Source organism: Arvicanthis niloticus, chromosome 22 (assembly GCF_011762505.2).
Source record: "Arvicanthis niloticus isolate mArvNil1 chromosome 22, mArvNil1.pat.X, whole genome shotgun sequence".
Classification (NCBI taxonomy): domain Eukaryota; kingdom Metazoa; phylum Chordata; class Mammalia; order Rodentia; family Muridae; genus Arvicanthis; species Arvicanthis niloticus.
The window spans coordinates 16,650,904-16,664,870 of record NC_133429.1 but is presented as its reverse complement, the minus strand read 5'-3'; the positions used below and the strand labels follow the sequence as shown (position 1 = coordinate 16,664,870).

At 43.8% G+C, this 13,967-nt stretch overlaps 1 protein-coding gene across 5 annotated transcripts in view; it reads left to right on the top strand.

Moving 5' to 3' along the window:
* The window catches only part of Cfap54 (cilia and flagella associated protein 54), a 279,965-nt gene that overhangs the window by 88,865 nt on the left and 177,133 nt on the right, over positions 1–13,967 (top strand). For all 5 annotated transcript variants that reach the window (XR_013106305.1, XM_076919997.1, XM_076919995.1 and 2 more), the window contains 4 exons: positions 3,452–3,577; positions 5,404–5,521; positions 8,822–8,911; positions 10,056–10,182. Coding sequence is in view for 4 of the 5 variants with exons in the window: in XM_076919997.1 (XP_076776112.1) it covers positions 3,452–3,577; positions 5,404–5,521; positions 8,822–8,911; positions 10,056–10,182 (461 nt within the window). In the remaining variant the exon portion in view is untranslated. The remainder of the gene's footprint in view (positions 1–3,451; positions 3,578–5,403; positions 5,522–8,821; positions 8,912–10,055; positions 10,183–13,967) is intronic.

The following is a 13,967-nucleotide window of genomic DNA, read 5'->3' as shown; positions in this document are numbered from 1 at the left end:
ACTTTTGATACTTGAGCTGTGTGTTTTCCCCAACTGGTGTGTTGGGCAACTGCCATTCTAGAAATTTCCTTTTCTCTGGCCTAGAGTTCCCAAATCATGGGCTATCTCCGAATCTTAGATTTTAGGTGTTTGTGTGATTGTATCATGTGATACAAGCAGTTCTAGATTTTTCCCTCAGAACATGTGAAACTCAGTCAAACAACACTGTGTTCTCTTCTGAAAAAAAAAAAAAAAACCAAAAAACTTCTCTTCAGAGAGCTCAGTTTTTTTTTTTTTTAATTTAAGCAACAGAATTTCCCCCCTGCAGTTCCAAATGGGGTGCCACCCCTGAGATTTGTCATCTCAGGTATTATTATTATTGCATTGTTTTAAAGTTGTCAGCTCTAAACATTTGTCACACAGGAGCATGTCTGTCCACTATTTGGCATGTTGAATAGAATTGGCCCTGTTTTTCTCACTGTTAGAAAAATCAATTCTTATTTATTGTTTCCTCATAACATATTTAGACAAGAGGTTGAACAGCTCTGTCTAAGTCAAATGAAAGCACAGGGCTAGCAGCTGTGTGTGGTAGCACGCAGACCACGTTAGCCGGGGTCTGCATTCAAATGGCAATGCTTAGCCCGCTCGCATACATACTCATACATTTTAAATTTCAACACAAGGACCTCTCTCTCCTCCCTGTCCCTCCTCCTTCCAGCCTCTCCCAAGTCCCCTTCCTCCAAGGTCTGTGCCCCTCCAACTCTCAAACTGGTAGCCTCTTCTTTGATTATTATATTTATGTGTCCATATGTGCTTGCACAAATGTATAAATGCAACCCGGCTGAGTCCATTTTTACTGTATGTATGTTGTATGTGTTTGGTTTCAGGGCTTTTTATTAGGCAACCAAGAAGGGGCTCATCCCTAGGAGAGGCTAATCCTCCCTCAGCACTTAGTAGCTCAGCTGGCTGTAGTTCTTTGCCAAGGGGTGGGGTCCCTTCCATGTTTGCATGTCTGTTGATATTCCCTTGTTCTGCTCTTGTTCTGTCCCATTGTTCTGCACTTTGTCTCTTGCATTGTGTTTGGCTGTGATTTTCTGTGATAGTGTTCATTTATGGTAAAGAGACAACTCTTTGGTCATGAGTGGTAGCTACATCTATCCAGTAAAGATGGCTCGTGACCAAGCACCTCATGTCTATCTTGTCATGAGATATGACTGTCCCAGGAGATATTCAACACCCTGTAGGGCCTTGCCCTGCCACCCTGTCCTTGCTACACTCTGCTCCTCACAATTCATGGCTTCTTTGGAACACATTGTCTTGTCTCTGCAGGATCATGTCTGCTTCTTAGTATAGTCTGGGGTCTCAGCAGGTCTAGCTAGCCACTCACTATTTTGAAGTCCCTTCGTGCAGCCCTTCTCCACGTCTGAAGTAGCAGTGATTATGTATCTGAAATAGATTCTTGTAAACGTATTTAGACTTAGTGGCCCCTTGGGGTTTACCGTGCATGTGTTCCTTTTCCTTCATGAAGTCACTACCATAGGCAGTGCACAAGTCAGATGACTGGTCATGAAATCTTGGACTTGATGCTAGCACCAGGATTGTAATGATGAGGTAGAACAAAGCTGTGGAAAGAAGGGAAGGTGGGCATGCTAGGAAATGTCTTCAGCTACAGAGAAACATGAGCCAAGCGCTGGTTCCGGAACACAGAGGTGTCAGGATTATGCTTGGCTCAGTAAGAATGTGATCAAAGATTACAAGTGAAAAGTGGACAAGGGCCAGACTGGGAAGGGCAAAGAGTAACTGCTGGGTAGTGTGAATGAGAAGGATGGAGTGGGTCTACCCTTGAAGAGTCAATGTCTGCTTCCTGTGGTGGTTTGAATGTGCTTGGCCCAGGGAATGGCACAATTAGGAGGTGTGGCCTTGTTGGAGTAGGTGTGGCCTTGTTAGAGGAAGTGTGTCATCCCTGGAAACCAGTCTCCTCCTAGCGGCCTTCAGATGAAGAAGTAGAACTTTTACTTCCTCCTGCACGATGCCTGCCTGGACACTGCCCTGTTCCCACCTTGATGACAATGGACTGAACCTCTGAACCTGTAAGCCAGCCTCAATTAAATGTTGTCCTTTGTAGGAAGCTGACCTGACAGACCTGACGGCTGGAAGGCACCGCAGGTCTGTCATGTCAGCTTGAAAAGCGGGCCGATTCAAAGCTGCTAAAAGCGGCGGAACTGCCGCCACTTCAAAGCAGCTACCTGTTTTTTCTTACGGTGCAGCCGCCGACTCAAGGCGGCTGCCCGTTTTTTCTCTCGGCGCCACAGACTAAAAGCGGCTGTGGCTGCCAGCCGAGAGAATCAGCGCCGCAGCCTCAAAAGCGGCTGACGGGCTGACTATCCAAGATGGCGGCTAACTCAAGGCTTTCAGGGAAAACCATCAGTGCACTGCGCATGCGCAGTGCACTGCGCATGCGCAGTGCATTTAGGAACTTGACTCCAGCCCCTCCCAAACGGGGCATGCAAATAAGGTACAACTAGGGTACCACGAACCTGGCCAATCACCCCGCCCGGGCGGGGTATGCTAAGGAGTATGCTAATGAGTCATTGCAAATTGACCAATCGGACACCTCCATGTGCTTTGCCACGCCCAGGGCTGGGGGTATATAAGTAGCCCATTCTGAGCATTCCAGTGAGTCTCTCCCAGAAACCTAAAAGAGCGCTTCCAATAAAGGCTGTTGAGAAGAATCCGGTTTGTCGCGTCTTCCTTGCTGGACAAGCGGGGCGCGACAGTCCTTGTAAGACTTGCCTTGGTCATGGTGTCTGTTCACAGCAGTAAAACTCTACCTAAGACACTTTCAGCTTGTCAGAGAATCTGCCTAACCCTCTACATTCAAGACATCATGCGGTCAGGAACTGTGCCATTTCCCACAGAGAGCAACCTGAGATAAGGCAGGAATGGTAGCACATGCCGATAATCTATAATTTTAGCAATTTGTAAGTAAAGACAGAGACCATCTGGACCATCCTGAGCCACATAGTGAGCTTGATGCCAGCCTGGGCTACATGAGACCTTGTCTCAAAAACAAAGCAAACAAAACACAAGCAAGCAACTAAGCATTCAAAATAAAAGGTGTGGGTATATGACCTTAAGAAACAATCATTTTAATAAGGCTTTTAAAAGTAGAAAGAGTTTCTTAATAGCGGAGTGCTGTACCACAAAGCATAAAGCTATATGACCCAGAGAGACAGGAAATGCATTATTGACAAGAAGCTGTTATCAGTTCTTTATTTAAAGAATAACAGGGTTACATAATTTCAACTCTAGAGCTATATAATCTGGAGGTAAGTTTCCAGTTTTCTTAGCAATGGTAAGGGATTGTTAGACCCACAAGACTTAGGGGAATTTGAATTTATGAAAAATTATGCATTGTACTTGGAAACAGAGAGGCATCCAACAGAGATAATTAATACTTATTTTTAATTAGATTCTCCGTTCCTGGAAGGAATATGACCTGGCAATAATGCTTATATATTATGGGAAAAAGATGTTGGATATCACATCAGCGTGCAAGTCTCTTTTTGGTGTTGAGCAAGAGGAAAATACAGAGGAGGTAATTTGTTTTGTTTTGTTTTTCTCTTTTGCATATTTAACTGTTTCATTTACTAGCATTAAACATCAATGTTTAATGAAGTCCATCAATTTGTCATCTTTACATTAAGGAAAGTAATTTCATGAAGAACTTCTTTAACTTAAAAAATATTTGAGAAGATACGGTCAGGAGCTAGCAGGTGGAATAGTTCCACACTTCAAGGTAGATGGGGCTAGACCTTTTTACATTTAGTTGGACACTGGACTAAGAAGAGAGGTTTTTAGGAGGCATTGAGTCAAAGTTGCTTTGTTCTGAGTGAGAGTAATTTTTGATATGTGCTTCCTATGCAGGGGCCTTAGAGGGACTTTGGGCTTTACTGCTTTTTGAAGGAATGCTGTGGGCCAAATGTGTTTGTAGGTGAGGTTTTGAGATGTTACTGGGGCATACCAGGAAGGGCCTTTGGCCTCTTAGCTCTCACACTGAGATAGATTGCCTCCACACCTCCTTCCTGAGATAGAGAAGACGGGTTTGTTGGCTGGTAAGGTTTCCAAATCATCCTGGCTAGAGGACACTTTAAGCTGTAACATATTTGGGGGGCGGGGGGAATTAGGATGTGGGGTTTGCTTTGCCTAGAGAAATTTTGATTAAGCTGGAGACAATCTGAATTTGTTGTTTTAAAACTAATTGCTCCATCTGTCTGCTAGCCCCTTGGGTTATCTGGACCTTGACTCAAGGCTCTGTGCCCTAGCAGTTTCATGAAGGGTCTCACACTGTTCTCTTCAGAGCCTCTGGTCCAACAGGAGGTTGTGACACTTCCCACTGACTAAGGTTGTCGGATCTGCTAATTTGTCAGAGGCAGAATTCACCAGGGTCCCTGGAGACCTCTTCTAAGAATAAAGAGGCTTAGAAGGTTTTGTTTGTGATAACAGGAGACAGTGCAGGTCAATTCTCAGTCTCAGACAGAGAAACCTTGCTGGGGAGCCTGGGCACACACAGGCCAGTCCTTAATCTGCTAATTACTGATCCTGTTAGGTTTTAGTGAAAGGCAGAGCATAGAGACAAGAGCTGGGTTGTAAAGGGGCTCCCTCTGGAAAGATAAGAAAAAAGGAATAAAGGAATGCCTTCCTGAGGGCTGGTGGGCTGCAATTTTATTTTGAGGATTTTTGGAGGTGACAACTACTTTAGGAAGAAAGCAGCAACTGGAGATGTAGCCCAGTGCTTTGCTAGCAAGCTTGAAGCTCTGCCTAAACCCAACTGTGGTAGAGCATGCTCAGAATCCCAGCACCGGGGAGGAGGAAGATCAGAAACTCAAAGTCATCCTTGGCTACTTAGTGGTTTGAGGACAGCTTGGGCTACAAAAGATATTTTCAAAACACACACACCTACACACACCTACACACACACACACACACACACACACACCTACACCTATACACACACCTACACCTATACACACACACCTACACCTATACACACACCTACACCTATACACACACACCTACACCTATACACACACACCTACACCCACACCCCCTCCCACAGGAATGCACATACACTCCCCACCCCCACCCCCAAGCTCTGGAAGGTGCTGGCTTAGAGTGGGGATTCCCGGAAAGGAGGGACAGGGAATGGGAGCAACTTGGTTCCCTCCAAGTAACTCTTCGCACTTTTAGCTAGAATGCAGTATCAGTGACTATAAATTGCTAATTACTGTTGGTTAGCCACACAGAGCACAGTCCTGCCTACCAAACAGGAAAGAGAGAAACAGAACAGAAAGCAAGTCTATTTGAAAACGACAGTTTCCCCAATGTGTTAAAATACATTTTGACACGTACCAATGTTTCTAGGGTACTTGTTCTAAGAAAATTTCAAAAACCAAGAAGCCACAGCAGGTGCTGTTGCCTGAAAAGATAAACGAACAGCTGGCCCTGTTGGAGACACATCTACTCAAAATGACAAAGCAAGGTAGGTTTTTTTCTTTTTTTTTTTTCCCACTTGTATATGTTTAGCATTATGTTTCTTAAAAGGAGAAAACATTCTGTGGAAGGAATTAAGATGAGATTAGTATTTGCTAAACCCTTTAAGGATTATACAGTGTGTACATCAAGCCATTAATCCTAACAACACCTTATTAATAGGATGTTGCTCACTGCTTTATACAGGTGTGCCTCATAATGATAAAGGATTTCCTTGGGCTTGCCTGGGTGACTTGGACTTGCACCCACGTCTTCCAGCTTTAGAGGAGGGTGTTTTATTTATTTATTTATTTATTTATTTATTTATTTATTTATTTATTTATTTGCCTTGGCACCGTTGTTACTTTGTTCCAAATAATTCTTTGCAGATTGTCTTGGTTAGGGTTGCTATTGCTGTGATTAAGCCCTCTGATCAAAAAGGAACTTGGGGAACAAAGGGTTTTAATTCAGCTTACACTTCCATTTTGCTGTTCATCATAGGAGGAAGTCAGGACAGGCACTCAAACAAGGCAGGAACCTGGAGGCAGGATCTGATATGGAGGCCATGGAGCGGTGCAGTTCACTGACCTGCTTCCTTATAGAACCTAGGACCACCTGCCCAGGGATGGCACCACCCACACTGGGCTGGACCCTCCCCCATCAATCACTAATTGAGAAAATGCCTTGCAGCTGGATTTCGTGGAGGCATTTTCTCAATTTGAAGTTTCCTCCTCTCGGATGACTCTAGCTTGTGCCAAGCTGACATAAAACCAGCCAGCACAGTAGGGGTGTTGTTGTGGGAGGTATTAGAAAGAAAGTGCATCCGGCTAGTTCCCCCAGCCTGGCCGCCATGTTCCCACTTTAAGCCCATTTGTCTCCGCAAGCTCTCCAGCAGGACCTGAGCTCCCGAGCTGGTTCCACCCGGCTGTTCTCTAACTTGCCCCTGTAGTGACCAGTCACTGTGCTTCCAGCTCTGGTTCCCTTGTCCCTGGAGCGGCTAGTTCCTTCATAGCCACAACCACCTGGTTGTTGGCGAACACACCTTCCAGTAACCCAGTAAAGTAAAACTCTAAAGCTTAAGGTTAACCAATGGATTTATATATCGACAAGTACTCAATACACAAGATGCCCACACAATTAGAATAGTTATCCCAATTATCTAACTTTGATATGAATAACTACCTGAGACTGCAGGAGACATATCGCCTCTCCTCTGTTCCTCCCCCTCCTCTCTCCCTGCAGTTTTCTCTTCTCCCAACTCCTAGCTCCGCCTCCCTCCTCCTTATCCAATGACAGGGCTTCGCTTCAAATACTTTGGGCAGGAAGTTCACAGCTTGTCTCTGTCCTGGGCTCTGAAGGATGTGGGACAGCATCCCTGGACCCTGTCCACGGGAGCATAACACACCTTCTATTATGTTGTGGTACTGACTGGGTGGCAAATGTATTGGCATCAGTAGTGCATGAGAGGTGGGTGGCCTCAAATTGGGAGTTGCTGCCCTAAAGGCAACTATGCAAGAGAGAAGCCCCGGGTTGTGAACCTGGACCTACTCGCAGTGAGTAGTGAAGGGTAAGCCGAGTTTTAGGTAATCATCCTAGAGTAATGTTAGGGTGGACTGACGTGTTAATGTAACGATCAGCCTTTTGAACTTTGCCGTTTTTAAAGACACCTGAGAATTTGATTTATTTTTTGATAATTGTTAGTTGTTTTTTGTTTTTTTCACACTAAGTATTGCAGAAGAAAAAGCTTACTCATCGTTCTCCCACAGGGGTGGGCTTTTGGGAACTGAGTGAACACCAGGTCCCTCCCACCTCACCCTTTTTGTAATATGCTTTGGCTATGCTGTTGGCTTTCTCTTACTTTTAACATATTTCTTGCCCATTTCAGGCTGAATATTTGAGCCTGATGTTATATTGTTCTCATAATCGGTAAACCTACTTTAGGGCAAACTTTAATTATCTAATTACATGCATAAAAGTATGATTTCTTAAAATGTAAAGTGAATTATTTATCCCAATATCAACAAATTTTATTAAGAAATAAAACCTATTACTAGCTACACAGTAAATTCAGTAACAATAAAAATGATTTTGTGCAGGGGTTGCCTATGTGTGAGACACCATTTTAAATACATTAAAAAATCGTGCAAAATCTGATAACAACCAGATAAAGAAATTACTCATCTCCACTTCAAAGGCAAGAACTCCCAGAGGCAGAGATTTTAGAGACAGTCCACTTAGGCCCACCCCATCCCACCCTGCCCACCCCCCCACCTGTGGGTAATTGTGGCTGGAGAAGCAGCGTTCCTCACACCAGGCTGTGGGTAGTTGGCTGGGAACGCTCTGGGTTCCTCCATGGGGAAGTTAGGCCTGGCTGCTGTGGCTCCACGGTTCCTCACAGCGAGGCCCCAATGACACAAGAAAGTCCATGGGTTTTTACAGGCTTTAATGTGATGGCGGATGGTGGATGGATCTGGATGCACTCCCAACCCCCCTAAAACCCAGGGCAGACCTGAGTTAAATAGGGGGAGAGAGAGAGGGGAGGGGTTGGGGAAGAATGTTTAATTGGCTCCACCCTCTGACCTTCAGGTACCTCATTAGTATGTAAATCTCTCTAGGGCCTGATGGTCATAGACCTCTCTGTGGGAGTGGTTGTTGGAGGGCTGAAGCTAAATGAACAGAACTAGGGCCTGGGAGCAGAGCTGAACTCCTGCTGTCAAATAAGGTCCCTGGGTTCTAAGCTCATCTGGACCAAGCACCCAGCTGCTCCTCACAGCCCACCGCCCCACACCCACCCCACTCATCCCACATCCTACCATCAAATTTCACATTTCAAAAGTGTCAGGATTAGAGCTGGAACAGAGCTGGGCAGGGTGGTGCATACAAGTAGTCCCAGCACTCCACAGGCTGAGGCAGGAGGACCACAGATTTCAGGTGAGCCTGCTACATAATGAGTCCATGTCTTAACACCAGTAAAGTGGAACTTGACCCACACTGGCTCCCGTGGTTGTGCTGGAGGCTTATAGCGTGACTCCTTGAGGACCGGTTAGTGTCATGGCTAGATCTTGTTGGTTGGTTCCCTAAGTTTTAAGGGAAAGGAAAGTAGTTGATTTTTTTTTTTTTAAATATCTCCTCCAAAATATTTGATATTTTAAGGCCCGTGTATTAGTTTTTAAATGAGTATTTCCCCTATGTCTTTTTAAAACCTCTTTAAAAGATTTGTATGTTTTGTTGTTGTTGTTGTTGAGATGCAAACAGAATTTAGAGTTTATTAACTTTTTTTTTTTTTTTTTTTTTTTTTTTTTAACCTTAGTTCCCTCAACTGAACTATCTGGATCGGAGGACCCAATTTTCCTGTACCCTGTGGTTTTAAACTGGACGGTGAAGGGCGCCATGAAGGAAGGTGAGTGGCAGGAAGTGGCTTCTGCTGCAGGTTGCTTCTGTTCCTCCCGTGGCTTGGCATTCCCACTCACTGAGAATAATGCAAGCTCTTGACTGCTAGGGAATTGAGAAATGTAAGCAGGTGACTTAAAGCCTGGGAAGAAAGAACCTTCCTGGTGGCTTTGAGGCAAAATGTGTCATTATGAAGCTGACAAAAAGAAGGGCACGGGAAAAGTGCAGTCATTTTAAAATTCAGCTAGGAAGAGATGGCAGCATTTTTGTTTAGCTCTGAGGCATGTGTGGAGCAAATCAGGCTAAGAGGTGACTAGTGCTTTCTCCTGATAGCCATACGTTGCAAAAAAAGCTTCATTGAAATCTGTCTTATTACTAAGTTTTTTGTAGGATAAACCAAATATGCAGTGTAAAATTATCAGTGGCCCCAGGAATAAAACAGTAGCTCGTCCAGCACAGACTCCTTTAATATTTATAAGTAGGAAATCTAACCAATAAGGGAGCTCAACCCTGGAAGAGAGTAACCCTCCCTCTCTTAGCTGTTATCCACTGCCTGGAGTAGTCCTTGTCTAGGGATGGGGCCCAAGATTCTTCCTTGAATGTTGACTGTTGCCATTGTTCAGGCTGATACAATGTTGCAATAACCTTAGGCATAGGGGTCTTAACATAGATGTATCAGTTTGGGTTGGGGGCCTCATGGTTAGTTGTTCTCTGTGTCTTGACCAGTTGTAGCTTTCTCTATGGGTTTCTCTCTGCTGCCAAAGGAAGCTTGTTTGACAAATGGTGAGAGCTACATTTATCTGTGGATATAATTTTTAATTCAAAAAGTCCTAAGATATATATATACATATATATGTACATACATATACATATATGACACAGATTTATCATGTTGTATTTGTATAAAATCATTTGTGTATATATATATATGTATAACAATAGTTTTTTTTTAAAAAAAGGTCATGATTTTAAGAGAGGATGGAGGAGGCATGGGAGAGATTGGGAAGGGAGAGGAGAAATGGTATAATTAGATTTTAATTAAAAATGAAATAAATACATAGGGAATCTAAAAGCAGATTAATAGGCATAACTGTTGTGACTAAGGAACCTCAAGGGACACTGGTAACTCTCCAATGAACTTCTCTTTTTTATAGTCATGAAATTTAAGCAAAGACCAAGATTCCTGGAATTCTTTACACAAATTATGCTCAAATGCATGAACGATGAGAAGTTTCACCTCATGGTGGAGTTATCTGGCCCTGTTTGTGACTTCTTGAAAAGGTACGAGCCATTCTAGTTCTGCAAATGCCAGGGGCTTTTACAAAGGTCAAGGAAAACTGTGAGGTAAACGTAACTGTGAGTCCTGAGCACACAGTTAGAGAGACAGAGGTTGTGTCGGTGAGGACAACTGACTAACCATAAAAGTATTTCTGCACCTCGACTGAGCAGCCAGACCAGAACATGTTCCCATCACTAACAGCAAATCCAGCAGGCCACTTCTACTGGCTCAGTACGAGTAAACATCTCCGTAGGCTATCAGCTCTTTCTTGCTGATGGTTTAGAGTCAAGTTTGCATGTATGTCATGTGTTCTTGATTCTGGCATAATGAGCAGAGCCATTTCTTGGGGGTCCCATTTGTATATATGAATAAGACGTTCTCAAAAGAAATAAGCCTTAAAGGCCCCTCTATTTCCTAAGCTGTAATGATCGTTTTTACTCTCAAAGAAAATTATAATGTCTCACGCCAGATACATTCACCTTATCCTCACCGTATCCACTGACAAATGTGCTTGTCTGTCATCATGGGCTATAAACCTACCATGTCCCATTTGAATAAAATTAACAGCAAATCACATGATGTTTATTTTTAAAATGCCACCAAACCCTAAGGGAATCAACACAGAAACATTCTTTCTAAAATAGATACCTTGTTTCTGAAAAGCCAAAGCTTGGAATGTATAGGCCTAATATTTTCAAAAGTTGGAGGAGACTGTCTATTAGTATAATAGGCCATGGCAATCGGAGAACTGGTCAGAATTAGGAAGTCGTACTCAACTAAAAAGCAGTCAAGACTTGTGAAAGTCAGAAGTTGTTTGTAGTGTTCAGGCAAGTTGCTAGGGCCATTAAAGTCAACAACAACAACAACAACAACAACAACAACAACAACGTAATGATAGCCCGTCTGAAAGCTAAACAGATGAAACGTGTCATGAACATGAAAGCACCATCACAAATCCCCGAGCCTGGAGACTGAGCAGTGCAGCCAGCTTAGGCAGAGGCAGACGTGAAAACGTTGAGGCCAAAGAGACATTTTAGATGTCTTCACCAAGTCAGGGTGGATAGGGAATGGAGCAGACTGTTTGCCAATCTGACATTAGCCGAAGACAAGGAAATGGGCTTCAGGCAGGAATCCGACATTGGGTCATGACAAGGAAGTAAGTTCGGGCAGGAATCTAATTTTAGATTTTAAAAAATTTTTAACTATCTTCTTCTCACCCTCTGAATGGTCTCCGGCATGTGCTTTTTAATTTTCTACACCCTTAGGTAGCACAGACAAAGTAGTTGTCCCCCTTTCCCCCATGGGCCTGCTGCCGGCTTCTCTCATCTTGGGGGGCACACATATATGGGGGTTTCTCGAAGGACACGTCTTAACTTCAGGTGTCCACACCCTAAGCCCTACCCTCTAAGGCTGCTTCTGGGGACACGGTTCAGATTTAAAAGTCCCTTGTTTCTGACTTTCCAGTAATCCCTGCCCCTGTGTCTCTAGGGTGGGGATATCCCAGGAGTCAAGGCCTGTGGCTAATTTACAGAGATCAAAGACAAGGTCTGGCCACCAGGCTCAAAGCAGGTGTTTCACTGTGGTGGACCAAGCCAGAGACAGCCAGAGTGGCAGCTGTAGACAGATTCTTAGCTTTAGAGCCTTCTGTTACAGAACAGAGAAAAAGAGATTTAAATGTGTTTTTATTAAAGTCAAGAAATAATGAAAGCAAATCCAAGAAAGACATAGGAAAATAATAAGTAGAAAAGCATCAATTACAAGTTGGTTTGAAATCGGTTCAGTTGTCGCAACTTCGTTCTTTGGGCGTACAAGTAAAAGAAAATTTCCACATCGCGTAATCATAAAAGGAGAAGCGTGGGTACGAGGAACGGAAAATACATTTAAAACCATAGTTGAAAGTGATGAGTAACTGGAAAAGATTATAACAGTGGAGAGAAGCAGCAGAAACATTTGGATAGCTCAACTTGGTTCAGGGCAATTCTTTCCTATTTTAAAGAAACGAATGCTTTTCTTTTGTATGCAGCTAATCCCCACATATCAATAAGGCTCTCTAGTCAATTTGGGGTGGAGAGTAAACAAGTTGTAAAAAAAAGAACAAGTCAAGTGTCCTGAGCAATATAGAGAGACAGAAATACCAGTAAATACTAGCTCAGAAGTGCAGACAGAGTAGGTAATATGAAAATATAATTGTCACCGGGAGCCACAGGAACCATTAGGAGTTTTCTAAAAAATTATCTGGTAAATTCAATGATTATTCCTGTAAAATTAAGATCATGTGATTTTTCTATTAAATTAAGCCCCAAACAAGGAAACTCATTTTACCTCCTGACAACAGTTAGCAGTGCTCCGTAAGTTCTCGCCCGTATATTAAGGAAAGAAATTAGATGGGGAGATTTTATGATTACTGCAGAGTGGAGAATTAAAAATGCTAAGTGGATTCCACAGTGAAGGCCTGGGAAACTGGAGACACTGGCAAAGAATTGTTTCTTTTAGCTTAATCTAAAGGTAATTAGCAGAACCTGTTGAATTCCGTAGGAAAGTTAGGTGCAAAATCAATACCTTTCCTGGATAAACTTGAAAGTATAATGAAAAAAAAAATTCCACTTTTACAGAGTATATGACTAAATTTACCAGAGTCTGTATGGGAGAATCTGTGTAATATGAAAAAGACCTAACATATGTTTATAACACACACACACACACACACACACACACACACACACACACATTTTATATAAAATGAAAAGTCAGTACATTGCTTTATAGTCAGCCACAATTTGTAAAGGTTTCTACTACCTTAAAATTACTTTGTTGGAATATATAAATTATTATTAGAATTTCAGTTTAGTTTCCTTTAGAGAAATTGGAGATTGGGCTAGAATAGCGAATGACATTTTAAAATGAAGGACCATGAAGGAAGGATCCATAATGCCCAGTAAAGAATCAAAACCAAAGGGAGGGGTCAGGGCATTGCTCAGTAGGTAAGAGCACTTGCTGGCTAAGCATGAGAGCCTGAGTCCCATCTGGCATATATGTAAATACCCTGTATGATCAAGAACACATATAACTCTAGTACTGTGAGTGGTAGACAGAGAATTTCTGGAGCTTGCTGGCTACCAGTGAAGTGTTTATAAAAAGATAAAGAGAGTATGTTCTGTGGGTGTGTGGAGAGGTATGGGGGAAGGGGATGTCTCAGCGGGCCCATGCAGAGGCATCTCTTCTCCCTGAGGGACCAGACACACACTGGTATAGTACAGAATAGAGTTTATTCAGGGCATGGGGAGGGGAGCCAGGAGGATAGTAGAGGCAGAGAGAGAGAGAGAGAGGAGGGGAGAGAGGGGAGGAGAGGGGAGAGAGGGGGGAGAGGAGGGGAGAGGAGAGAGGAGGGGAGAGGAGAGAGGAGGGGAGAGGAGAGAGGAAGGGAGAGGAGGGGAGGGGAGAGAGGAGGGGAGGGGAGAGAGGAGGGGAGGGGAGAGAGGAGGGGAGGGGAGAGAGGAGGGGAGGGGAGAGAGGAGGGGAGGGGAGAGAGGAGGGGAGGGGAGAGAGGAGGGGAGGGGAGAGAGGAGGGGAGGGGAGAGAGGAGGGGAGAAGAGAAGAGAGAAGAGAGAGAGAAGCAGAGAAGAGAGAGAGAAGCAGAGAAGAGAGAGAAGCAGAGAAGTAGAGGAATAGAGAAGTAGAGGCCGGCCATGACCACGTGGAGAGAGGGGGAAGTTTAGGGGGAGTGGGGACGACGGGACAGAGAAGCTAGAGGCAAAAGCGCAAGAGATTAAGAGATTAAGAGAGAGAG